This window comes from Pongo abelii, chromosome 15, assembly GCF_028885655.2.
Source record: "Pongo abelii isolate AG06213 chromosome 15, NHGRI_mPonAbe1-v2.0_pri, whole genome shotgun sequence".
Lineage (NCBI taxonomy): Eukaryota > Metazoa > Chordata > Mammalia > Primates > Hominidae > Pongo > Pongo abelii.
In genome coordinates, this window is record NC_072000.2 from 59,462,704 (window position 1) to 59,490,384 (window position 27,681).

General features: G+C 40.9%; 1 protein-coding gene across 1 annotated transcript; it reads right to left on the reverse strand.

Moving 5' to 3' along the window:
- Positions 1 to 1,930: 1,930 nt before the first annotated feature.
- Positions 1,931 to 27,681, reverse strand: TBPL2 (TATA-box binding protein like 2). Its single transcript, XM_002824770.4, has 7 exons — positions 27,532 to 27,681; positions 24,041 to 24,498; positions 23,322 to 23,409; positions 21,415 to 21,506; positions 16,642 to 16,809; positions 11,776 to 11,870; positions 1,931 to 2,089 (listed from the first exon to the last, which is right to left on the reverse strand). The coding sequence occupies exons 1-7, from the start codon at positions 27,679 to 27,681 to the stop codon at positions 2,013 to 2,015; spliced, it is 1,128 nt and encodes a 375-aa protein (XP_002824816.1). The 3' UTR covers positions 1,931 to 2,012.

Here is a 27,681-nt window from a genome sequence, read left to right on the forward strand (position 1 = left end):
AGGATTAATATGGTTAATAGTATTGTACTTTACCAATAGTGAAAACAACCAAAGTGAACGTGCAAAATCAGAATTGTATCTTTCTGAAATGTTAATCACGTGGCTAACGTACCTTCCCTACCCTGGGCCATGCTCTAAGAGAATTTGAACTAGGTAGATGGTTAGGACTTCCCTTCAAGTTTCTTTTGGGGGATAGGGGATATATAAGGTGATGTGTTGGGAGGATCATATCAGAGTAATTAGTGTTTGAATATGCCTCTAAACTACAGAGAAAAGTGAGTTTATAGGTCAGATTAAATAGACCAGTGATTCTCAAGGATGATTTTACTAGGCTAGCCACTGATAAACTGCCCTGAATTCTCTCTCTAGCCAGGATTCCTTTCTCAAGTTCCATACCCAAAGATCCAGAACTACTTACAAGGTATCAGGTGACATTCCAGGACACCACAAACTCAAATTGTTGGAAACTGACTTCTACCTCCCTACAAACCTGTTTTCTTACTTTGGTGAAGGACGTAATCATGGATGATTTACAGCCAAGAGCCATGATTCATATTAGCCCGTCCCTCCCTGTTAATCTCCACATCACCATCAAAGGCTGGTGATTCTACAAGCTAATTAGGTCTTGAATCTGAGCCCTTTGCTCCTCCGTCTTCTTAATCTTACCCAGTCTTTTTAAATACAAATCACGTAGGATTACAAAAACAAGCAAAAGCAAAAATTCTGTATATTCAGAATAGAGTTTACACTAAACTTGAATGGTTCCTGAAAGTTTAAGATTTATTTTTAAGTGAAGTCTTTCTCTCTGATCATTTCAAACAAAAGGATTATTTTTTAAGGTCTCGGGCTTATGTTTTATTTGTATTCAGACAGGATCCTTCGCAGTGCTTAATACCTAATGATCAGGATCAACTGTTCAATATTTTAAAAGGCAAAAAATACACATTAATTCCTATCGTGCTAGATGATATCACAGATAGTATCTAGCTTATGCAGTTATTTGAAACTCCTATATATTGCTATATATTTTCAGAGAACGCATATTAATGTATTACTTAACAGCAGAGCACCAAGGTTTTTGGATACAAAATGTAGTTTAAATATTTCTTTAAGGGGAGGGGGCGGCGCCACACTTCTCAATGAAGAGAAACATTTGTACAGTTCAGAATTTTTTTTTTGACACCTATTATGCCATGAACTCATAGGGAATAGGTTCCAGCAGCCCAGGCTCCCTCCATTGGTTCTCACTAAGTGCTTCTCTGGGTGGAGCAGGCTGGCGCTTCAGTTGAACTCAGACACCTCTCCCTTTGACGTATTTTTCTGATCATTTACCTTCACGTGTTTCAGGAAACTTACTTGGCTCTTAGAGTGCCAAGGCCCAGACAGGTTGATCACCTGAAGTCGGGAGTTCAAGACCAGCCTGGTTCAGTAGACTCATTCTCTTGGCAAAAATCTTGCCCTTGTTTACAACAATGCCAACAGCATGCTGGGTAACACTGTAGACTCTTCCAGCTTTGCTGTGGTAACATTTGCGGAGCACTCCTTTTTGAAAAGCACCCATTCCCTTGATGTCTACGATATCACCTTTTTCGTAGATTCGCGTGTATGTGGCCAAAGGAACAACTCCGTCTTTTCTAAAAGGCCTAGAGAACATGTATCAGGTGCCTCCCCTCTTTCCCTTTGTGTTCATCATTTTGGCAAATTACTGGAAGATGGCCCTTCCGGCTAAAAGGAAATGCGTTGAGTCTTAATGATGCTACGATGTCGTTCTAGTGAGACCCTAAATCTCTCAAATTTTGAAGTGTTTACTTGTTCAGTTTTTAAAATAACACAGAAGGAGTCATTTTGAATAAGAATTTTTCTTCGTTTCTTAGGTTACTTACACAGAGTCACCCTTTAATAAGTAACGTACTTGGAACATCTACAATTAAAGGTAGAAGAATCCAGCTGTTACTGTGCTGGGCTTATGTACATATTCAAACCAGAATAATGTGAGATGTTGAATGATATGCTCAGGCTTTTTTAAAACCTTTTAGAATAGGATAGATGTTTTCAAATGCTTCATAGATCTCAGAACGTTCTTTGGCACCTATAAAGAAATCCAGGTTTATATAATTTTTAATATAAAAATACCAAAATTTACTTAAACACTAAAATTTCATTGTATTGTCTCCAATTACTTTTAATATGACATCTCTTTAGCTGTACCTGAGAAATGGCATTTATTCCAGGTAAATAATTTGGCAACTACAGTCGTATTTCCACAAGACAGAAACCTTAGAGCAGAGTTTTCTAGAACTTCTCTGTGGGTGTCATCTTTGCTCACACAGTGCTCAGTATGAAATGTGGAATGTTATGTCTACATGTGCCATGAATATGGCCTCAGAGTAATTTCATCAGCACCTGCAGGCACTTAGCTACCAGCAAAAGGGACTTCCTTTGATCCACCTCCTCTCTAGTTAACATCTTGATTCCCTAATATTGACTAACAGAGACAAATGAGCTTTAAATGTTTTAAATTTTAGTTTAAAAATTTAAATGAGTTTTAAATTTTAGTGCATGGGAAGGGATTATTAGAGGGGAAAATTGTACTACTGTGACTTGTAAAGTCTTAGGTTTCAAGAAATTGTAAATCATAACTGCTCTAGGAATTACAGGGATAAAAACATGAATCAAACACAGTCTCCACCCTTGAGAAGTATTAGTCCCTACTCATCTCTCACCACCAACAACCAAACACTACCACTACCTCCACCTTCCAAATTATGCAGGCACATTGTGCTAAGGGTCATGTACTGGTACTACTTATGTTTATATGGAGCTTCAGCTAATCAGGACACTAATCAGTTAATCTGATATTTTGTGGGCTGGAGGCAAGGAAGGAAGAGAGGAGGGTAATGAAGACTATAACAACTGTTAGCATGAAGAGAAATGGAAAATAGCTTTAGTTGATAAAGACTCTTAAGAACTGTAAAGTACATTGCTGATAGGAACATAAAATGGCTCAGCTACTGTGGAAAGTAGTTCAGTGGTTCTTTAAGTTAAAGAATTACTACATGACCCAACAATTTCACGCCTTGGTAAATACTCCCCAAATTGAAAACAGGTACTCAAAAAAATACTACGCACTTTCATTGCAGCACTATTCACAATTGCCAAAAGGTGGAAACAGCTTAAATGCCCATCAATGGATGGATAACAATTTATAGTGTAGGCGGGGCGTGGTGGCTCACACCTGTAATCCCAGCACTTTGGGAGGCTCAAGCAGGTGGATCACCTGAGGTCAGGAGTTCAAGACCAGCCTGGCCAACATGGCGAAACCCCCGTCTCTACTAAAAATACAAAAGAAAATTAGGCGTGGCAGCGGGCGTCTGTAATCCTAGCTATTTGGGAGGCTGAGGCCGGAGAATTGCTTGAACTTGGGAGGCGGGGGTTGCAATGAGCAGAGTTCGCACCATTCCACTCCAGCCTGGGCAACAGAGCGAGACTCTGTCTCAAAATGAAAAAAAATGTATGGTGTATATATACAATAGAATATTACTCAGCCATAATCAGAAATGAAGTACACGTGCTACAACATATAGCATGTTTCTTAGGCTCATCTAAGTGAAAAGCCAGACACACAAAGTCACATGTTATAAGATTCTATGTGTAAGAAGTATCCAGAAGAGTTAAATCCATGGAGACAGAATTCAGATTGGTAGTTGCCAGGGGAAGTGGGGAGAGGGGAATGGGGGGAATGGTTTAATGATATCAGGTTTTATTTTTGAGCAATGGAAATGTTTTAGGACTAGGTAGAGCTGGTGGTATATTCACAATACACAACCAGCTTCTAAATGCCACTGAACTGTTCACTTTAAAATGGTTAAATTTGTTATGTGCATTCACCTTAAATATTAAATAATCAGGGATGAAGTCCTTATAAGCTTAATTTTTTGAGAAATAAGGGCAGGCATGGTGGCTCACACCTGTAATCCCAGCACTTTGGGAGGCCAAGGTGGGAGGATCCCTTGAGCCCAGGAGTTTGAGACCAGCCCGGGTAACATAGGGAGACCCTGTCTCCATAAAAATAAAAAAGGAAAAAAATAAAAAGAGAAAAAATAAAGAGAAGAAAAGGTAAGTTATTTATTCATTGCCAAAAAGTTTACTATCTGTAGGTCTTCACCTTCAAAGATTTGGGGTGGGGAGGAGAGTGAGTTCCTGACACACATAAGAGACACTGGTTCTTTGGGGTAGAAAAAGCCACAAGTTTCAGCAGATTTTTAGGTCCAGCTCTAAAATTTTGGTTTCTACAAAACCAATCTCTTTAGAAACTAAACAGTGAGTTGGTGAAGAAGCAAGAACCTCTGCCTCTGGTTTGATGGACTTTTTGGGCTTCTAGCTGCATTCATCTTTAACAACCTTGTTAGCAGACAATGAAGCATAATAGGTACAGCAAACACACACATGCCCCTCTCCCAAAATCCCCAAAACCAAGGTTCTTTTTTTCATATTTAATTGAGGAACAGTGTCCAGGTCCAGTATTTTGGACAGCCATGAACTTCACTTATTTTCCATAACACTTTTATATTAAAAAATCCTAAGTAGGAGGTGGTATAGCTCAGGAGTAGAGCATTGGACTTCAGACCAAAAATCATAACTAAGAGCACTGCATTCAAGCACAAGGAGTATACCATCTGGAGGCCCCTGGGGGGCACCCTTTCCCAAGAGGGAATGGACATTTGAGGGATCATTATATCATAGAGAAACGATTTTAGACATAAGAGGACTTTAGGGAAATTAGTACAATTTCTTCATTTCATAGAAGCATAAGAAACAGATGTTACCTGAACCATACAGCAGCAGCTGTGGGAGAAGAGTGCGTGTATCCGGTGTTCCTTCCTTTACACCAAAAGTCAACAAATCAACATTGCCAGTATTTGTAACCGGGTGTTAAAATGAGGGGATTTGGTCAATTTAGTCAAACATTTCCTCACTAAAATATCGCCATCAAAAGTTTAAGGGAACCTAAATTGGCTCCATAGTCCTATTAATAATCAATCAATAATCAAAACCCCCAATTTTTAATACCAGGCTCCAATTAGATGACTCTTGCCTTTAAAAAAAAAAAAAAAAAAAAAAAAAGTCTCACTCGGTCACCCAGGCTGGAGTGCTGTGGCACCATCTCAGCTCACTGTAACCTCTGCCTCCTGGGTTTGGGTTCAAGTGATTCTCATGCCTCAGCCTCCCAAGTAGCTGGGATTACAGGCAAGCACCACCATGCCTGGCTCATTTTTTGTATTTTTAGTAGAGATGGGGTCTCGCTCTGTTGCCCAGGCTGGTCTCAAACTCTTGGACTCAAGTGATCTGCCCACCTTGGCCTCCCAAAGTGCTGGGATATGAAACTTGCCTTTTAAGCAAAACTTACCATTCCTTTTCTTCAGGCTGTAATGACTGGGGAATAAATACCATTCCTAACCTTGGTGACTAAGGTGAAAATTGTGTGGCCTGGTGCACTAGAGAAAGGACTGGCTTTGAGATCAAACAATATGGGCTTAAGTGCCAGCTCTACCACTAACTAGCTTTAAAATAAAAGGAAAATAAATTACTTAACCACTTTCAGTTTTCTTACTTGTAAAATAAGGACAATAAACCTTCTTGTAGAGTTGTGATAAAGCATGTGAGCTAACGTTTGTAGAAAGTTGGGACATTTTATAAAATCTAAGCCATTTTATTGCCCTAGAGGAATATACTTCCAGCTTAGGGACATTGGCATGGCTCGTCCAAGTACACATGGCTTATCATTTCATTCTGATAAGCCAGCAACATGTAATTTGTTTATGTCTGTCTCCTTCAGCAGGGCTGGATTCCTGCCAGATGGGGAATATGTTAGATTCACCTTTGTCCCCAGCCCCCAGCACATTACAAGTACTTGGTACGCACCCAAAATTTATTAAATATCTGTAATTTGTCGATAAGGTTTGTAAGTTCATCCCTACCCCTTAGTCAGCTCCAAATATCAACCTCCAATACTACGTGGATTTTCCAGTTCTGTTCTTACATCAAGTCATAACTGCACATCTTATTTTACCGAGTGATGCCACAGTCGTGTGTGTATAAGTCAAAACCCTACAAGTTTGTAAAAATAGCATTGCACTGCTCAAGTTATTCATTTTATGACATATATCAATTTACTGTTAGTTGGGGGTTACTGTTAACAATTGGGAGGGACATCCTGTCGTGTCTCTGGCCCACTCACTAATAAGTCTTGGCATTTTTCTGCTGCCCTCTGACCTACTCATTTCTGAGAAGTACGGATGTTAAGCTGATTAAGGGTGACCCTCAGCAACAATGACACAACTTCTTAGTTCTTTATGCTAGAGGGAAATAAGTAAATAAGTGTTTTCTTGAAGCCTCTTTGTCTTCATATTCCTATCATCAGGGCAAGGCATCACAGCAAAATTCCAGTCTTTGTCAATGATAGAGAAAAAACCAGGAGAGTGTGTTTTCACTAAGATAATAATAGCTCAGCAGTGCCAGGCATTGGTTTTCTGCTTCCTTACAACGCTTAGGAGGTAGATTCTATGGTCACTTGCATTTTGCATATATGGAAACCAAGTCGGAGAACTTAAACTCACCAAGGCCACACAGTCAATAAATGGCAGATCATGATTAAAACTGGACAACTCTCCAGTCCATCCTTTTAGCCACCACACCTGCTGACCCTCACTGCTAAGAGAATATTAATCATTCTTTCAGCTGACAAGGAGAATTAAGAAGTTGCCCAGGAGACCACACAGGTGTTATTGTAGACTTGCAAATTGCTGTGGGACAGGGTGAGCCCAGTGGGCTCTGGAGCCAGGCTCCTCACATGCCTGTTGCCCTGTGGCACACACAGCTGCTTGATATCATTAAGTTTACTGAGCCGTTCCATTTTACAGGTGAGGAAACTTAGGTATAAAGTACAACTCACAGAGCTAACCAGACCCCATGTGAAAGTCCTTATGTAGCAGTGTCTGTCATATGAGTGCCCAATATGTTAGCTTTGACGATTATGCCTGATCTTAGAAGTGGAAGTTGACATATTTGCTGTTTGTTGTACATTATTCCAGCAGAACCTAGCTATGCTATTAATTTTACTGTGGTTTGAGAAAAAACATGGGTCCTAAATGTCACACCAGCCACAGAAAACAAGCACAGATCCAGAACAGTGTAAGCTGGGCCCAGGTCCTGTTGCTTTCTGCTCAGGACCATGACAGTAGAACAGCAGGGCCTCTTTGTTTTCAGCTTACTTGACTATAATTAGGACATTCAGAAGTAACCTTAGACATGGTGGCTGTAGCTTTGGCAACTCAGGGGAATAAGACCATTTTATATGGATAAATTATTTTCAAAGACCTGCAAATGGCATGATACAATGGTTTCAAATTGCCACACATCTGTACTATGGGCATTGGCATTCTACAGTTCCTAACTAGGCAAGAGCTGGAATTCATTATTTTCTACAGTCAGACTCAAAGTTCATTTGTAATTGCAACACTTTACATTTTCTAGGCAAGTTATTTACCATTATTGAGATACTGCTTTCAGAACATCTCTGTAAAGTACCCAGTTGTGCCATGCTGCACTAGGCCACACATGAGCTTCCCCAAGCTTCAGTTTAAGGAGACCGCCTTGGTTCCTTTCCTGAGGTGTTCACCTGAAATTAGGCCCTTAAGGTTTTTTGTTTGTTTGTTTTTTTGAGACAAGACTCTTGCTCTGTTACCCAGGCTAGAGTGCAGTGGCACGATGTCGGCTCACTGCAACCTTCACCTCCCAGGTTCAGGCGATTCTCCTGCCTCAACCTCCTGAGTAGCTGGGATTACAGGCATGCACCACAATGCCCGGCTAATTTTTCTATTTTAAGTAGAGACAGGGTCTCGCCATGTTGGCCAGGCTGGTCTCGAGCTCAGCCTCCCAAAGTGCTGGGATTACAGGCGTGAGCACAGCGCCTAGCCAGGCCCTTAAGTTTTTAATCCATTTGCAGGTGAAAAGAGTCTAGAGACACAGGATTAAGTAATAAAGAACATTTGTCTCTAAGGCTGAGGCAAAAATAACCTAAACCATGTAGCTCTAGGCAAAATAGTTTAAGACAGTATAGCATAAACAGGTAAAACGCCAACAGATGATAATTATTTATCATTTCAGTAGTAAGTCAGGGATTAACTTTTACTTCACAATATAAGCAAAATTTGGATTTCAGTTAATATATTTAATCCTCACCTTCAGAAAAGTCCATGTCTTGCGAGAAATTTAAATTTGCCTATTCTGTATACTTAGAAATTTTAAGGGAAGTGTACTGTATAGTCTTCAGTATTTAGTAACAATCCTTTACTTCTGTGATTTGAAACTTCTAGCAAATGTGTAAATGAAAGCTTTTTAAAAGAAATTTGGGGGCCAGGTGCAGTGGCTCAAGCCTGTAATCCCAGCACTTTGGGAGGCTGAGGCGGGTGGATCACGAGGTCAGGAGATGGAGACCATCCTGGCCAACATGGTGAAAACCCGTCTCTACTAAAAATACAAAAAAAAATTAGCCGGGTATAGTGGCAGGCGCCTGTAGTCCCAGCTACTCTGGAGGCTGAGGCAAGAGAATGGCGTGAACCCGGGAGGCGGAGGTTGCAGTGAGCTGAGATCGAGCCTCTGCACTCCAGCCTGGGCAAAAGAGAGAGACTGTCTCAAAAAAAAAAAAGAAAGAAAGAAATTTGGGGTAAGTGGGAAAGCCGATCTGAATTCAGGGCATTTAAAGAAATCTATAATAGGAACTTTGCCTGTACTTGGCAATTTGCACTTTTAATAAGATTTATTTGTAATGATACATGGCACTTATGAAAATTGCCTTCCAAAGGACTTGAAAGTGTGTTTCCTTAAAGTAGGGTATGTATTTGCCTCTGATATCTATACTATTCAATTTTATTGGCAGGCTTTTCTCACTTCCTCTAGGACATACAGAGGTAAACTTTATGTCAGTCACTAGGGGATCTTAATTACGCCAGACTCTAAATTAGTGGCATCTGAGGAATTGTAATTTTGCTGCATTCAAAAGGTTCTTGGATTCCAAACAAGCTTTCCCCACTTCATGTTTAATTTTTTAATTAAGATGAAGTCTCGCTCTGTCACCCAGGCTGGAGTGCAGTGGCGCAAACTTGGCTCACTGCAGCCTCTGCCTCCCAGGTTCAAGTGATTCTCCTGCCTCAGCCTGCCAAGTAGCTGGGGTCACAGGTGCCTGCCACCATGCCCAGCTAATTTTGTATTTTTAGTAGATATGGGGTTTCACCATGTTGGCCAGGCTGGTCTTGAATTCCTGGCCTCATGTGATCTGCTTGCCTCAATTTCCCAAAGTGCTGGGATTACAGGCATGAGGCACCATACCCAGCAACTTTCCCCTCTTTGAAGACGCATTAATTATTTCTTAGAGAAAAGCAAACTACGAAACTCAGAGTTATAAAAGAACACTTAAAACAGACATGTCATTCTGCTGGATGCTGAGTTATGACTTAATCAACTTTTCTGAATTCAGGTAATATAAAAGTCTCAATTTTTTTAGATGAGGCAAGATTTTATAAAATTCTAATTTGGAGGAATATATATTTAAGAGAAGCTAAGAAATATAAAAATTAAAGTAATGAGGGAAAATTGGCCCTATTAGATATACCATGAGTATTAAAGCTACAATAAGATAAAGGCAATAGGATTATAATAGGATAAACCTAGAGCAAAGGCAGAACTGAAGGACAGCCACATATGTAAAAGAAAGGTCAAAAGGAGTCATCCAAAATTAATGAGAAGATACGTAGCATTAAGTTGGTTGGCTAGCTATTTGGGACTGGCGCATGGAGATCAGTTTGGCTCAGGCCACATAAACTTGGCATTCATTATGGTAGAGGACAGTGAAATGTATAAAAAGACAAAACTAGACTACATGAGCTCAGCTCACTGCAACCTCCACCTCCCAGGTTCAAACGATTCTCCTGCCTCAGCCTCCTGAGTAGCTGGGATTACAGGCGCTTGTCACTATGCCCAGCTAATTTTTTTTTGTATTTTTAGTAGAGACGGGGTTTCACCATGTTGGCCAGGCTCGTCTTGAACTGCTGACCTCATGATTCGCCTGCCTCGGCCTCCCAAAGTGCTAGGATTACAGGCGTGAGCCACCACGCCCGATCATAAACTAGCAACATCCTGTAGGCTGGGCACAGTGGCTCACACCTGTAGTCCCAGCACTTTGGGAGGCCAAAGCAGGTAGATCACTTGAGGCCAGGAGTTCCAGACCAGCCTAGCCAACATGGCAAAACCCCATCTCTACTAAAAATACAAAACATTAACTGGGCATGCTGGCATGTGCCTGTAGTCTCAGCTACTCAGGAGGCCGAGGCAGGAGAATCACTTGAACGCGGGAGGTGGAGGTTGCAGTGAGCTGAGATCACGCCGCTGTAGTCCAGCCTGGGCAACAGAGTGAGACTCTGTCTCAAAAACAAAAACAAACAAACAACAATATATATCGCAACCTTCTGTAGAATGACATAGAAAAGAGTCTGAACCATTCCCTCAAGTAGTTTTAAAAAGTGCTACTTATGCAAAAATTATTTTAAAAAAAAGCCAACAGGAAAAAATAACAAATATAGCAAAGAGTAATTTATCTTTAATAGTATTATAGTAAACTCATAAATCCTGAGAAAATACAAGCTAAGTAGACAAAAGGATAAGTTATGTACATATTATTTAAAAGAGACAAAATGCTATTTATTGGATGTGTTGAAAAGTGGTCGATTTCTGTCTCTGATTACCAGTGGGGTTAAAGTAGTGAGATAATTTTTACATATACAGTTAAAGTTTTCTTTGGTACCATTTTGTTTGGAATGCTGCCAAGCATTTGGTAAAAGATATTTAGATACATTGCATGTAAGACCGTGTGATACAGAACTATGTCATATATCCCTTTAAAACAATTGGGTGATTTGTTCTAAGAACAAAATGGACATAGCCTTAAACGAAAGTCCAATTTCTGAGTGTCCACACTAATAACATAATTGTCTACAGGTAAAAACAGCCCAATGTCTGCCCTTCATAAGTAGCAAACAAAGAAGGAACATTTACCTATCTAACAATGGGACAATACGTTTGATTCAATAACATGTTAGAACGGGTTCAGGAAAGGTAGGTCTGCTGGCTAGAGCCATCCTGCTGCCTGATTTTGTTAGCCTATGAGCTAAGAATGGTTTTTATCTTTTTCAGCAGTTGGGGAAAAAATATTACATGACACAAATTATGTCATGATAAGAAATTCACATTTCAGAGCACATTCCTTTATATAATGTAACATTCAGAGCTGCTTTCACACTACGATGGCAGTGCTCAGTAATTGTGACAGACCCTGTGGCTCACAAAGCCTAAAATACTTAGTATTTGGCCCTTTCCAGAAAAGGGTTTGTTAACCCCTGTGTTAGGAGCTTGTGTGGCCATTAAAAGACTTTATGAAGAGTTTGTAACAGTAAGTTTAAGCCATATATGTTATCATGGAAAATTTTGTAAAAAAATCAGGATGTAAAGATGAAATACTTAATAAAATGACATAAAAACATAAAAAAATATTGTTTTAGGTACTGGGACCTATGGGTGATGTTATTCTTTTCTTATTTTTCATTCCAGGTATTCTGTATAACAAGAATTACTTTACCATAGTGAACAAAGGTATTTAAAAGAATAAGCAAAGCACATGCATAGCAATTACATTTTGAGTCAGAAAATAATCTTAGCACTTACCTGTCAACACAACTTTTCCAGATACAAAGATAAGCAACACAATTCGTGGTTTTACCATTCTATAAATAAGACCAGGAAACAGTTCAGGCTCGTAACTGTTAAGATGTAAAAGGAAAATGTTAAAAATAGCACTATTCAGCTCCTTTCCCATAACATGTAAGGCCCAGTATATTAAAGTGCATATTAAAGCAGTTGTAAGTAAGTTAGCTATTTTATCAAAAACCTTTTAACTATCTTGATGAAAAGAGTCTTGAGTGTCCTAGGTAATATCTTACGGAAGTTAGGAACATAATTAATTTTTGGTCATAACACAAGTGCAAGCTATCCTGGATGGATATTAGAAATTAAGGTAACTTAGGGCATCTGATTTAGTGTATTAAGATCTTGTTGGTTAAACATCCTGTATCTTTTCAAAAAAGTCTGTTAATAAGAATACATAATCATGTTTTTCTGGATTTCCAAATTCTCCAATAATAAACATATTTTGTATGCTTTTATAAACTGCTGAAGTTAACATTTTTAGCAGATAGAACCTAAAAATATTTCTAGGCCACTGCTATTTGTATTTGAACAGGTGCTATATAAATAAAGAAAATCCAATTATCCCAAGTTTTTAAAATTCAGGATTTGTTGCTATAAATAGTAACTCGTATTTACTACTAAATGTAAGCTGGCCACTCCATGGAGCAAAAGATGATAGCACTTAAGAGCTTCTTCTCCACACTCCAGCCTGGAGAGGAGGGCAGATTCTTAGAAAGGCTTGAGGAACCTACCAAAAAGAAGTCAGGAGGTGAGAGGAGGTGAATAAAACTATTCTCAAAGCAGTGGCTAATGGACAAGAAATATAAGAAAAAAAGACATCCAAGCAATGGAACACTAGCATCTTTGCACTTAAAAGGGTGAATCCAGACTGCATGGAAAAGCTCCATTCAGTTCAGCAATGAACAAGACCCAAAACGACAGCAGATGTGGAACCTTTTACTGGCTCCAGAAAGGCACATCTTGAAGTGAGTCTTGCCCATCTCAAGTATAGGAGGTCACTGTGGGTGGAACTGTCTTCCTGGAACATCACTCTGTCTTACTGCAGGGAGCCTGTCAAGACTTTCTCCCACTCACCACTTCCCGACACTGAGGAGATCATGATACTAGAGGGAGCCCCGAAAACCCTTCCAGGACTATGAGATCCAGGCCAAGAAAATGAAGGCTGGAGACACAAAAGGAAGATTTCCATTTGATCTTCCAGCTGAATTTTAAGACTTAGAGAAAACAAAAACTTTGGTATGTAAATGGTATTGAACTGCATTTAGCTTTTAGAACCATCGTTTTAAGATTACCAGTATAATGAGCTCCCAATTAGGAATATACTTCATTTTATTTATTCTCTGCCTCATTCCAAAAGAAGGCTGAGACAGAGAAAGAGAGTGGTTTTGGTTAGGGATGGAGAACATTTCACAAAGATTGAGAATATCGAACACCTGCCAATTTCTTGGCCAACCCAACTTTGACCCATCCTTCGAGTCTCACTTTAAATGTTACTTCCCCAAGAAAATCTTCCTTGATCTGCACCCACCCCCACTTACATTAAAGACCCTGCTTTATGGTGTCACAGCCCCTGAAGGGCCTTGCCTTCACAGTCACCATGTTTCATTGCTGTCACTGACTTCTCCATCTTTTCTTTTAGACAGGGATCTCTACGTGCGCAAGGGACTATAGCTATATCGCTTGCCATTATCACCCTAGCATTTGCTACCTGGTAGTCACCTACATCTTATTCATCATTGACTTGTCCATCTTTTCTTTTAGGCAGGGATCTCTATGTGGGCAAGGGACTATAGCTATATCGCTTGCCATTATCACCCTAGCATTTGCTGCCTGGTAGTCACCTACATCTTATTCATCATTGACTTGTCCATCTTTTCTTTTAGACAGGGATCTCTATGTGCACAAGGGACTATAGCTATATTGCTTGCCATTATCATCCTAGCATTGGTAGTCACCTAGATCTTATTCATATAGCAAGTATTTATATCAGGATACCTTTGAATTAAAAATTAAAGAGGGGGCTGGGTACGGTGGCTCACGCCTGTAATCCTAGTACTTTGGGAAGTCGAGGTGGGTGGATCGCCTGAGATCAGGAGTTCGAGACCAGCCTGGCCAACATGGTAAAACCTCATCTCTACTAAAAATACAAAAATTAGCCAAGTGTGGTGGTGGGCGCTTATAATACCAGCTACTCAGGAGGCTGAGGCAGGAGAATCGCTTGAATCCCGGGGGGTGGAGGTTGCAGTGAGCTGAAATCATGCCACTTCACTCCAGCCTGGGCAAAAGAGCGAAACTCCATCTCAAAAAAAAAAAAAAAAAATTAAAGAAGGAAAAATTCTCATTTACAACTGTGGAAATGATTATGTCATAGAAAGATTGCCAGAGAAAAGTGCCTGGTAACAAAAGGAGATACTTGTATTATTAAATGTTGACATACAAATTTGCAGAACCTGGGGAACTGAATGACCTTAGGGGTTTAACACAAGGCAAATTTGGCCTGATAATTATAACAGATTATGTGGCATGGTTCCCCACAGAGCTACAGACAATTAGAGAGGCCTCATGTTAAAAATTCAAACTTCCTAAGAGGTGTTTTTAATGTTCCCAGTGTCAAGAATACACACTCTGGAGTTGTAATCCATAACCTGAGGCTGACAGCCGAATGGAGAGGATGAGGGGAAGGCAAGAATGAGACTAGAAATAGAAAGCTGTGGGAATACAAAGCAAGCTTCCTGGCCAGATTAAAAAAAAAAAAAAGAAAAAGAAAAGATGACTGAGATCATAAAACTGTCCCAGGAGGACGACAGAACAGGGATGGGCCCACTCCATCTGATGTATTCTCACTGCGCCCTACTGGCAACCCTTCTAGAAGCTGGTAGTAATAACAAGGGGCACCAATTCTAGACTTAGATCTGCTCTGCAAGGAAGATGTTGGTGAAAAAGAAATGAATGGAAACTTGGGAAGAACTATACACATCATTTTCCAGCCCTGAATGGCCAGAAGGGAACGCTAAGTCTAATGTAGGCACAACCTTAGAGTTCGGGCAGAGCTCTTGCAGATGTACACTAAGCCGATTCAGAGAAAGATAGGTTGGAGGCTCATGACTTGAGAGTCTAGAAGATAAGACAACTTAAGCACTGGGAAACTCTTAGAAACAGGCTTTATTAGGAAATCTGCAAATTATGCCAAGATTGAAGGAAGAAAGATACCTAAAGAGGCAACATGTCTTACGTGGGGGAATGGGAGGACTTTATAGGGAGCTCAGATTTTTTAAAAAATCGGGTACATTTTAGGCATTCAATAGCATACAGTGAAAAAACTGAAGAAAAAGAAAACATAATCAAGAGAAAAATAAACATGTCAAAAGAAAAATAAGCATATCATAAAAGCTGAATCTCAGAATGAATGAAAATATTTTAGAAGAAAAAGGAATTTTTAACTTCCATTCAGATCATATCTGAAAGGAAAGCTAACAAATGTTAGGGAAAGCACAGCAATATGATCCCTATTTACTCTATTGACGGAATAATGATTCCATGGCCGAGAGGATAAGGCGTTAGAATGAAAGAACTTCAGTTCCAGCTTGGCCAAGAGAATTTAAGAGCATCTGTGATTAACCCAGGCCAAGTGCCCTAGCCCAGGTGTATATCTTGGTGAGTCAAGGGGTTTGGTGTCGATGAGTCACCCTCCATCCTTGCTCTCTGAGGGCCTGGGCTGGATGGGAGAGCCATCAAAACAGCTGGGGCCGGGGGAGGAGCACTAGCTGTTGAGACGGGAAGTTTGAAGTCAGGAAGGCTAGAGATATTCCCTAGGGAAAGGAATATACTACAGGCAACATTGTGATGGGGGCTGCAGCTACACGCACACAAACTCAAATAGGGGACAAACTAGTTAGGATTTTTTGTTTGTTTGTTTGTTTTTTTTGCGACGGAGTCTTGCTGCGGCTCAGGCTGGAGTGCAGTGGCGCGATCTCGGCTCACTGCAAGCTCCGCCTCCCGGGTTCACGCCATTCTCCTGCCTCAGCCTCCTAGGATTGCTTTCATAGAACGTGTTACGGCCATTCTTTTTTCATCTTCTCTCCAATCCATTCTCCCCTCACCAGCTGTCAAGCCCCTTCCTACTGGCCTTGTCCATTTCACATGCCTTATCTTTTTTTTTTGAGAGGCAGTCTTGCTCTGTCGCCCAGGCTGGAGTGCAGTGGCGCGATGTCGGCTCACTGCAAGCTCCGCCTCCAGGGTTCTGGCCATTCTCCTACCTCAGCCTCCCGAGTAGCTGGGACTACAGGCACCCGCCGCCACGCCCGGCTAATTTTTTGTATTTTTAGTAGAGACGGGGTTTCACCGTGTTAGCTAGGATGGTCTCAATCTGCTGACCTCATGATCTGCCTGCCTCGGCCTCCCAACACATGCGTTATCTTGCCAGTGTCATTGCCAAGCTACGTTTGTATGCTTATAAATCTGTAGATCAGTGGATCTCAATGTGTGGGCCTCTGACCAGCAGCACTGGCATCACCTTTGAGCTTTTTAGAAGCACAGATTCTAGCAAAATCTCTGGTGAAGAAGCCCAGCCAGAGATGTGTGCTTTAAAAGCTAAGTGATTGCTAAGCAATATAAGTTTAAGAACCATGGTTTCAAAAGACTGGGCACATGTGGTAACCTATAAGGACTCAGGCATAGCATCTTAATCTTTTCACTATTGTGTCCCCTGCCTTTTTTTTTTTTTTTTAAATCACAATTTCTCTGAAAGATACTTTATGTAAGCAACCCATAATGTAACTTAAATATCTTGGTAAATTCAAAGTTCAAGCTATATAATCGTCATACCTACTGAACTGCTGATGGGTTAGCACCAAACCTTCCAGCCTGATGGAAAATCTCACATCACAGCTTCCAACCATGTTCTGAATTTTAAAATCGAGGAATCTGGCAGGGAACCCAAGCTTCTGCACCACACGAGCATATTTTCTTGCTGCAAGTCGAGACTGCTCTTCACTGGGGAGGGGCAAATATGTTTAAAGATGTCTTAATCACTACATCCTCTAAACTACTGGTGTTGTATTGGATTGTTACCATTTGTACCACATTTATCTTTCAACGTATACTATGAAGCTGTAGGCTTTGTGAGGAGGACTTACTTCCCATACTTTGGTCCCTAGCACCTTATAAAAGGTCTTGTAAAATTGTACAGCTATTGAACAGAATCATAAACAAATTTTTGTCTTCATTTGTCACCTTTCATATATGAGGTACTTTTACTTTTACTTGGGTGTTATTTGCTAAAACTATTCCAAGGATTTGCAAAGTGTGTCACCAGACCAGCAGCTTCACCTGGGAACTTGTTAGAAATGCAAAGTCCCAGGTTCCACCTCAGACATGCAGAAACTCTGGGGGAGGGGCCGAGCAATCTGTCTTTTAACAAGCCCTCTAGGTAACTGTGCTGCTCACTGCAGTTTGGGAACTATTCATCCAGTCTCAAAGTATGTCCCATTTAGAAGAGAAGAATGGCTGGGCACAGTGGCTCACGCCTGTAATCCCAGTGCTTTGGGAGGCTGAGGCGGGCAGATCACCTGAGGACAGTAGCTTGAGACCAGCCTGGCCAACATGATGAAACGCTGTCTCTACTAAAAATACAAAAAAATTAGCTGGACGTGATGGTGGGCACCTGTAATCCCAGCTACTCAGGAGGCTGAGACAGGAGAATCACTTGAACCTGGGAGGCAGAGGTTGCAGTGAGCCGAGATCGCGTCATTGCACTCCAGCCTGGGCAACAAGAGTGAAACTCCATCTCAAAAAAGAAAAAAAAAAAAGAAAACAAGAAAAAATAAGGACACATGGCATACAAAAAAAAAATCGCATATAAGGAGGTAAGATACGTGCTGATTGAGTGGCACAGACAAGGTATCAGTTCTTGAGTCTTTATTGGACACACTGTCCAAAACAACCACATGAAGATACCTCAAAACCCCCCTTGTTTTGCTCGGCTTTCTCACCCAATCTTCAATTCAATTCAAACTCAACACAAGAAGGACAGGAATTTGTCCTACTCTGTGGCTATGTCCTTTAAGTGTCTGTCCTGCTGCACCCCTAAATTCATAGCAGAGCCTGTGGAGTCCTGAGAGGTGAGGCTTCATTTCTCCTTAGGTATTTTTCACATGTGACAAAACAAAACAGTAGGTAGCAACACCTGGAGGGTGAATCAGGTGAATTCCATCCCCCTCATGGGTTTGGCCCTATTTTTAGGCTGTAAATCAGAAACACTTGAAAGAAAAGCCAGTTTGAACTTGTTTGCCTGGACCAAAGCAAGTGTTTGATTCTCTTATCCAGATCCTTCACCAACACTGCCCCCTCTTGGGTATTCATTACTTCATATATGTGTCACCTCATTTAATGTTGATTCTCCTGACCCCCCCCCCCTTTTTTTTTTTTTTTTTTTTTTAAAGAGATTGGGTTTTTGCTCTGTTACCCAGGCTGGAGTGCAGTGGCATGATCATAGCTCACTGCAGCCTTGAACTTCTGGGCTCAAGTGATCCTCCTGCCTCAGCCTCCTAAGTAGCCTGCAGGAGCATGCACCACCACACCCGCCTAAATTTTTATAGAGACAGGGTCTTGCTGTCTTGCCCAGGCTGGGCTCAAACTCCAGGACTCAAGTGACCCTCCCCACCTCAGCCTCCCAAAGTACTGAGGTTACAGGTGTGAGCCACTGCACATGGCCTGACTACAGCTGCACAGCACTGCCCTTGGCTCTCTTCACCCACTTCTCACTCTTGAAATGTCCTTAGCAAGGCCATGTCCCCAGGTTAGCAGTGAAATAAACTGTTTCCATTTTGAACTACATTTTGCCTAACTAATCTATTACATTTCCCATAATGTAAATAAGTTCAAATTTTAAGTTTGCGTAGTCCTGTAGTTTCTTGGGATATCAGCTGTGATATTCTAAGGACACAGAAGTTTCTATTGAAACAACTAAGAGTTGAAAGTCTACATACATGTTCATTGTACAAACATTAGAAAGTAGTTTAAAAATCTTAAAATCTCACCCATACTGGTGTTAACTACCTAAATTTGATCTTCTGCACTTTTCCGACGCAAACACAGGTATCCCTCATACTCTTGCTATTATAACGAAAGAGAATAGGTTTGGATAAAATGTGGAGATAATACTGGCACCTCTTATTAAGTAAATTCTCACAACTCACTATCCAAAACTTCAAAACCAAATATATCTGGATAACAAGTATCTCTTATTATCTGAACTCATTATCCAAACTTTCACTATCAGATTTTAGGAATAAATTCAGATAAGAAAAGACACTCATGAATGTGTGTAATATGTGTAACATGAGCATATTTTACAATGAAAGTTGGATAACAAACACCATTTAGTTGCTTACTTCTCCCTCCGCAATCCAACTTAGTACAATGTGACCATCCTTTCAGCTCAGTATGTGTGCGTATATGGCTAATACAATTTTACTTTATGACTTCAAATTGAAACCCTATTATTAATTAGGTTTTCCCTGTTTTAATGCTGAAATGAACATTGTTACAGACATCTTGCACAACTGTCCAATAATCACTTTAAAATGGAGATTCCTGGGATCAACATAAGAGAAAGTCAGGAAATGTACTCAGACACATGTGAAGAACTTAATATGTAAAAACGAGTCGGGGGAAACATGGTAACAATGGATTCTTCAATAAATGTATCTGAGTACCGACTGATCATTTGGGAAAAATAATTGTCTTACATACAAATAAAATTCTAGATCTGCTCTGTCCAATTAATATAAATTAAATTCAGTCCCTCAGTTGTATTAGCTGTATTTCAAGTGCTCAATAGCCACATATGACTAGTGGCTACATCATTGCATTAAACAGTGCAGATATAGAACATTTCCATCTACAGAAAGCTCTAGGTGAATCAAAATACCAGCTATCCTTTTACTACCACAAAGCAGCACCTGAAAAAGACCAGAAAAATATATGAAAGTTAATATTTGTATAATATTGTGCACAAACGCCTTAAAGGCAAAGCCAAATGTAGAAAACAAAGAAAAAATGGGATAAAATGAGTATATCCTTCAAAATTTGTGTTTTTAAAAAAACCCACTATAGGCCAGATGTAGTAGCTCACGCCTGTAATCCCAGCACTTTGGGAGACCAAGGTGGGAGGACTACTTGAGCCCAGGAGTTCGAGACCAGCCTGGGCAATATGGGGAAACATCTGTCTCTACCAAAAAAAAAAAAAAAAATTTAGCCAGGCCTGGTGGTACATGCCTGTGGTCCCAGCTACTTGAGAGGCTGAGCTGGAAGGATGGCTTCAGCCCAGGAGGTGGAGGTTGCAGTGAGCCCAGATCGCGCCACTGCGCTCCATCCTGGACAACACAGTGAGACCTTGTCTCGGAAAAACAAACAAACAAACAAAAAAAACACACACACCATAAAATACCATAAACAGTAATCTAAGAAAAAATATTTACAGTATAAAGTGGTGAAAATAGTTAACAAAACAAAAACAAAAGAAATCCATAGATAATTGAAAAAAACGACATAGGGATTTCTGTGCTTTTAAGTTATTTAATCTCACTAGTAAATCAAAGAAATGTAAAACAATATAACTTTCTGCCAATCAATCTAGCAAATATAAAACGAATATCGACACCCAGTGTCCATAGGATAAAATGAACACGCAGTAAATTTATAGAGCAAGAAATTGGCACAACCTTTCAGGAGGAGAATTTGCTTCTCATCTTTTAACACCTACAGGGGAAAACAGGCTCTGCCAATACAGAGTTATGGTGAAAGAACACCCTTCAACACAGGGCTTCCTCTGCGTGAGATCCAGGAGAGACGACATTTTTAAGGGATGCCTCCTGAGCTAATGCAAGCTAATGGTCAAGGAATGTGTAATTGAGCTCCTTTAGAAAGTTCTATCCATTTATCTGCAATGAGGAAAATCCACAATAACTACCTTCCCCAGACTTATAACACACTTCATCATTACTGTAACTTTAAAAAAAATTCACCTTAGAAACAAGTTGTAACAGCACAGTTAAGTCCCCCCAGTTTAATAGGGGAAACTGTAAAATGGGGGATATGTCAGTATTTTATTATTTTTTTAATAGAGACAGGGTCTTGCTCTGTAACTCAGACTGGAGTGCAGTGGTATGATCATAGCTCATTGCAGCCTCAAACTCCTGGGCTCAAGTGATCCTCCCACCTCAGCTTCCCAAGTAGCTAGGACTACAGGCATGCACCACCACATCCAGCTACTTTTTAGATTTCTTTTTTTTTTTTTTTAAACAGAGATGGAGTCTCCCTATGTTGCCCAGGCTGGTCTCAAACTCCTGGGCTCAAGTGATCCTCCTGCTTAGGCCTCCCAAAGTGCTAGGATTACAGATGTGAGCCACTGTGCCTGGCCCAAGTCAGTATTATAGGAGTGTTTTTAACCTAAAATGTGGCATTTCATTGAATAAAGTCTTCAGCAAAGAAAGGCATTTTGCTTCTACTACGTGCTTTAGCACATTAATTCTATGCTTCTTTGTTTTACATACTAAATTGTTTCTCTGGTAAGGGTGGAGGGATGATTCCTCATACCTTTTGGCTCCCGTGCAGACCATCTTCCCAGAGCTAAATATAAGGGCTGTTGTCCTGGGCTCTCGGATCCTCATTATGACAGCAGCAAACCTCTGTACCCAGAAACCAAAAGAGAATTAGCCTCTGCCAGGAGTTAACATTATCCCAGTTGAAAAAGCCAAGCTGGATATGAAAATCTCAAACAGATTGGATGGGAAAACTAAATGTCTGGGTCTTTTCTCCCTACGTTAAGGTTAACAAAAATAATGATGATTCTAAAATGTACTTATTAACAGGTAAAAATAGTATCAGTAACTTAAACTTGAATGCCTGTTATGTTTCAGTTCCTATTTATTCTCATGATAGGATGAACTTGTGTTATCCTCATTTAGTGCTCAGGGAAAACAAGTAGCAATATAACCTCCAACATTACACAGGAAATGGTAAAGTTAAGATTCAAAACCCAAACTAATCAGATTCTCTGCTTTTTACTTTGACACACTTCTTATTTTTTTCCCAAAAGATGCTTCAAAAGAAAAAGCAAGTATGTTAAAGGCTCACCAAGACTTTAGAATGTACTGAAAAGCGACCAAAATGCAGAAGAGTCTGTATGATAGGCATGCTAAAGATGAATGACAGGAAGTTGATGTAAAGGTTCTTGCCTCTTATAGTTCTGAAAGTGTCATTCAAGACCAGCAGCATCAGCAAGCCCTGCAGGTGAGGCTGACACACGTGAGGGTAGGGAACCTCTGGCCTGCCACATGGATGTGTCATCAAATGGCCTGCTCCTACACAGATAGTCTCTTCACCCCAATTCCTCTCCCCAGTTAAGCTAGGAAGGAAACTGGGGTGGGTGCTAGCTTAAAGGCCAAGCTAGAATTTCTCTGGGTGTCAAGCACAAGTTCAGAGAGATCCTATACACTCATCCCCAGCCCCGCTCTCCCCTACCCCTCGTCCAAAATGAGGGGTGTGCTGAGGATGATGGACAATAAAAGTTGCTTAAAACGCTGATTGTTCAATAATGTGATCACAGCTGCAGCTGTGAGGATCTTAGCTCATCTTTGTGTCTGTCCTCACCATTGTCAGCTGTGTGAAATATCAAAAGGAAAGCTTTATTGTATTCGGGTAACATTGAGGTAACATTTAAATTCAGATGTCAGCAACAATACTTACCACAACAGCAAAAACAAATAATAGTTGATGCCTGCAAGGTCTCTGGGTTCCTACGAATGTGACCTTTTTTCATCTAATTCCATAAATCCTCCACCACCTAAGCCAGTGAACTTTCTCCCATAGGAAGCAGGTCTTACTCATCTTTGTACTCCTAAGTACAGAGCCTGGCAAATCGTTAAAAGTTGATAGGATGGACAAATCCAATTACCCTAGGTAAACAATCCATTGACAACAGGATGCCTGGCCTTGGCAGGATACAAGAAAGAATAGATTTTATTAAACTTTGAGGAGGAGGAAAAAAAAAATCCCTGAATCTTACATTAGTAAATAGGAGCTTGAACTTTATACTTTAAGCAATTTAGCCTTCTCAAATAAGAGGAATTGTAATGGAAAGATACGTGTCAGGTAGCTGAGACAACATTTGGCAAAAATTATTTCCAGAAATATGATGGCATTTTAAGAAAGTTAGCATCCCAATAGTCAGATGAAAAATTATAGTCATACTAAAAAATATTTTTGAATGACAAGGGAGAGAGCTTATCTTTAAGGAACTGCTCAATTACTGCTTTATTCAGCATAAAGAATGAGATTATTTTTTATAACTCAAAACAGATATTAACCTTGAGTTGCCAATAGCTTTTTCAGTAACAATTTTTTAAGAAAAAACAGAGGAATTAGTCAATAATCATGATCATATTAAGAAAAGTAAATCTAAAGAGAAGCTAATTATTGAAAGGAATACTGAGAAATGTTACCTTTGGGTTATATTCTGCATTTTTTGCATGCAAAGCTATTTTCTTCAGATCCAACTTACAGGCCAGGTTTACAGTGGAAACTATATTCCTGAAGAAATAAGTCAGTTTAGAAACTTATATCAGATATAAAGGGTAAAAAAAAAGACACGACAACTTATTTTCTCATTTCTTAGGTTATACCTTAGCAATTTCCTAGGGGGAGAATTATTCCAAATGTGAAATACATGACAACATGATTCCTAGTAAAGTGTAAAATCCCAAAGTGAAGTGCTAAAAGAGCCTTTCCTAAAATTTCATGACTAGCTGCTAAAATTAAATTTTAGATCTTTTTTCAAAACAAGGCCTCAAATAGAAATTACAATTCTGAATCAATTTGCAAATCAAACTCAATTTTACATCTTTATATCCTTGGTGTTTATCCAACCCTACCCACAATTGTCAGCAACTTCAGTGCTGTAGTATAAACAATACAATCCTTCAAGAATGCATCTATTAATCTTTAAGTCCCCTCCACCCACCATAGAGGATCAAGAATTAGTGCTTCCCCTTACGGATAATCAAACTGTCTAAAGCCACAATCCATTTAGAACTGATAAAACAAAGAATTATGAAATCTGAAATTGTCTTCCCTACTATTTTCCTGAAATTAGTTGTCATCGCATTCAGGAATATAAAATGTGTACCCAATGTGCTCAGTTAAAACAAAAATAAAAACTTACTGTAGTTGAGGTACAATTCCACAACATTCTGAAATAGGGGTCATTGGTGTCATGGGAGTTATGGATGCCAGAGACAAGGAGTCGGAGTTTGGTTTCTCAGGAGAGGGCTGGACTGAGTCAGTATCACCAGGGTGCAGCTGTGAATGGGAATTTGACAAACTGCTGCTGTTTAAGCCCAGCCCAACGTCCTGTTCGCTGGGTGATGGCAACCTACTTTGTGGACTTTGGCTTTCAGAATTTTCTTCAGTTTCGTGTTTGTTAATGACAGGCTGGTCTTTATTTTCTTGGGTAACTTCATCTGGTAGGAAGCTAAGATCCACAGATGAGAAATCACCAGATGTTTCTTTGACTTCAGGGTTCGAATTAAATGCAGTATCCGGATTGGATGCATTCAGTATGTACATATCATAAGGTACAACTGGGCTGAACAGGGGAGACCTGGGTGGGGCAAGGCCATCCTAGGCAGTTCCCAAAACAGACAGACAAAAACACAACAGACAGAACAGCATGTTACACAAAAGGGATGTCACTATGGCAGGCAGGCAGGCAATGTATTCAGTGTAAGAGGCAGTTCAAGATTGCTTGTATTCGTGCACTGCTTTTTTCTAGAAAATGCCATTAAGATTCTACTACAGGCCAGGTGTGGTAGCTCACGCCTGTAATCCCAGCACTTTGGAAGGCTGAGGCAGGCGGATGGCTGGAGGCTAGGAGTTTTGAGACTAGCCTGGCCAATGAGGTAAAACCATGTCTCTACTAAAAATGCAAAAATTAGCAGAGCATGATAGTGCCTGCCTGTAATCCCAGCTACTGGGGAGGATGAGGCATGAGAATCTCTTGAACCCGGGAGGCAGAGATTGCAGTGAGTCGAGATCATGCTACTGCACTCCAGCCTGGGTATCAGAGTGAGACTCCATCTAAAAAAAGATTCTATTACAGTTACAGCACACTTAATGGAAACAGGAAAGAATATTTTAAAATGCAGAAAAAGCATTCTTCATAAACTATCTTAGCTACTTTGGTTAGATCTCTAGTAAGTTGCCACTCTCTAAGTCCAATTTTGCAACAGAGGCAATTGAGCAACCATGCTCTAGATTGTTGTATACTTTGAAGATAACAGATATACTGTATTATTTAAGTTAATTATAAACTTTAGTTGACTTAACTTTGAAATAATTTTGAGTTTTAAATTTAAATAGAACAAATGAAGGAAGTTTAAGATATAGTTGAACACTAATCAAGACTCACTAAAGACCCATGGTTATTCCTTCTAGGCAAAGGCATAAAAATTCTTGTAATGTTCTAGTTACAAGAATTTACACTAGGAAAAAAGTTATTGAAACTTAAATGGTAAGAATACTGTAAATCAATGTATTTTCAGTCCAGGGAAGGCTGCTCAACTACCATTATCCAGCAACGGAGAGAATGACGTGTGCACCTGAGGAAAGCAACTAATGTAAAATTCATGGGCTTTATTACGGGAAAAAATCGATTACCTTGAGAAACGCATTACCACCTGCTTCACCCAAGTTACGGGCCTGAACTCCAGATTTTGAGCACTGCTTGCAGGAGAAACTCAACAAGATCTTATTTCTTTTCTGACCACTGAAGGGTCAGGAATGCCCCATGTTGCATCTTCTCAGTGACAATGCTACCTCTGCTAATGTACATCTGACTGGAGCCTATTGGAGTGTTCTGTTACTACAAGTCCAGCAGGTGGCAGGGGTGACTAATTGTTTAAAGAAAGCACTTAGAATTAAAAAACAAAATCAAGCTATTCTCTTGAAGTAAGATTTTTGACCTCTATTTCATTTTGAATACATGATAGGCTCCCATCTTTCCCCACCCTCAACCCACAGAGTGGCCTTAAGAAAAATGAGGTGGGGACAATGAGCCCCAATTCCACTGCAGGGTTTCCTTGGCCTCACCTGTCCCAGATGTAAAGGGTCTCCTCGGGCAATTTACGCTAAAGCACCAAAGCTGCAACAGTCAGTGTCTCCCTTCCCCTTCCCCATCATGGCATTTTATCAGGGAACAAAGCTAAACGTACACAAGAATGTAAGGCAATGGTGAGGAGTTGAGGGGGTTGTTTTATGGTAATGGAAACTTGACGGGCTCTCTGCAGGGTCTGCCTGTAGGGACACGCCTCAAAACATGTCTGTGTAGCACGTTCACTGCATCTTTGGCCTCAGGATCTTTAGTCATTTTTTGTTAAACTGTATCCACTTACCTTTCTCGGAACCTTTCCTGCCTGGGCTCTTCTTTGCTGTGTTAAATGCTAGGGAAAGTCACCATTTCTACCTCAGTGCTGATCATTGTCTTTATAAAAAAATTCTCCCGCCAAAAAAAAAAAAAAGTTACTCTCTTGCCTTTTTTTTTTTGGAGACGGAGTCTCACTCTGTCACCCAGGCTGGAGCGCAGTGGCGCCATCTCGGCTCACTGCAACCTCTGCCTCCTGGATGCAAGCAATTCTCCTGCCTCAGCCTCCCGAGTAGCTGGGAGTACAGGCTCCTGCCACCACGCCCAGCTAATTTTTGTATTTTTAGCAGAGGCGAAGTTTCGCCATGTTGGTCAGCCTGGTCTTGAACTCCTGACCTCAAATGATCCACGTGCCTCGGACTCCCAAAGTGCTGGGATTACAGGCGTAAGCCACCTCACCCTGCCCAATGCTAAGGATTTTTAAGTCTTAAGAGTAATTAACTAAAAGAAGCCACAGGTGTTTCTAGTTAACATTTGGCAAACCCTGCAACCACCAGCTCCACCAGAGACTTGACTTCTCGAGGGAGGCCTAGTACTGGCATCCATGCTGCAGGGGACAGGGGATCTCTGTTTCCCCTGTCAAAGCGGAAACCCGTGGGAACCTGAAGTCGCTACAGCTAGCACGACGCGCTCTCTGTGCGTGTCCTTTAGAACCGGGCGGGGGGCCAGGAATGGTGGCTCACGCCTGAAATCCCAAAATTTCAGGAGGCCAAGGTGGGTGGATGACTTGAGGTCTAGAGTTCAAGACCAGCCTGGGGAGAAAAGCAAAACCCCCGCCTCTACTAAAAAATACAAAAATTAGCCAGGTGTGGTGCGTGTGCCTGTAATCCCAGCTACGCGGGAGGCTGAGGCACCAGAATCGCTTGAACCCAGGAGGCGGAGGTTGCAGTGAGCTGAGATCGCGCCAGTGCACTCCAGCCTGGGTGAGACTCCATCTCAGAAAAAAAATCAATCAATCAATCAATCAAAAACCAAAACAACCCAGGATGGGCCATGTAATCTGTTGACTGAGTAAACGGTTCTGGATTCGCGCTAGATGAAGTTCGAGCTCTGTTTGGCAACCTTGGTCAAATTATTTCACTTTTCGAAGCTTCTAACCTTCAACTGAAAGACGTGGGAAACCAAGCCCGCCTCTTATGGTCGCTATGAGATTTAAGAGGAAAGAAGGCAAAGCCCTTGGCACAGGACCGGGCGGGACTTGGGTCCTGACTCTGGGACAGTGGCGGCAGCCTCACCTGAGCGGCGCACTGGTCCAGGTAGAGCTCCAGGTAGGTCTCCTCCTGCTCCATGGACGGTAATCCCACTGTTGGGGGTGGGGGCGGGTAAGGGGGTAAGCGCCGAGCGAGTAGCCTCGGAACCCGCTCCGGCCAGGGCGCAGAGGCCAT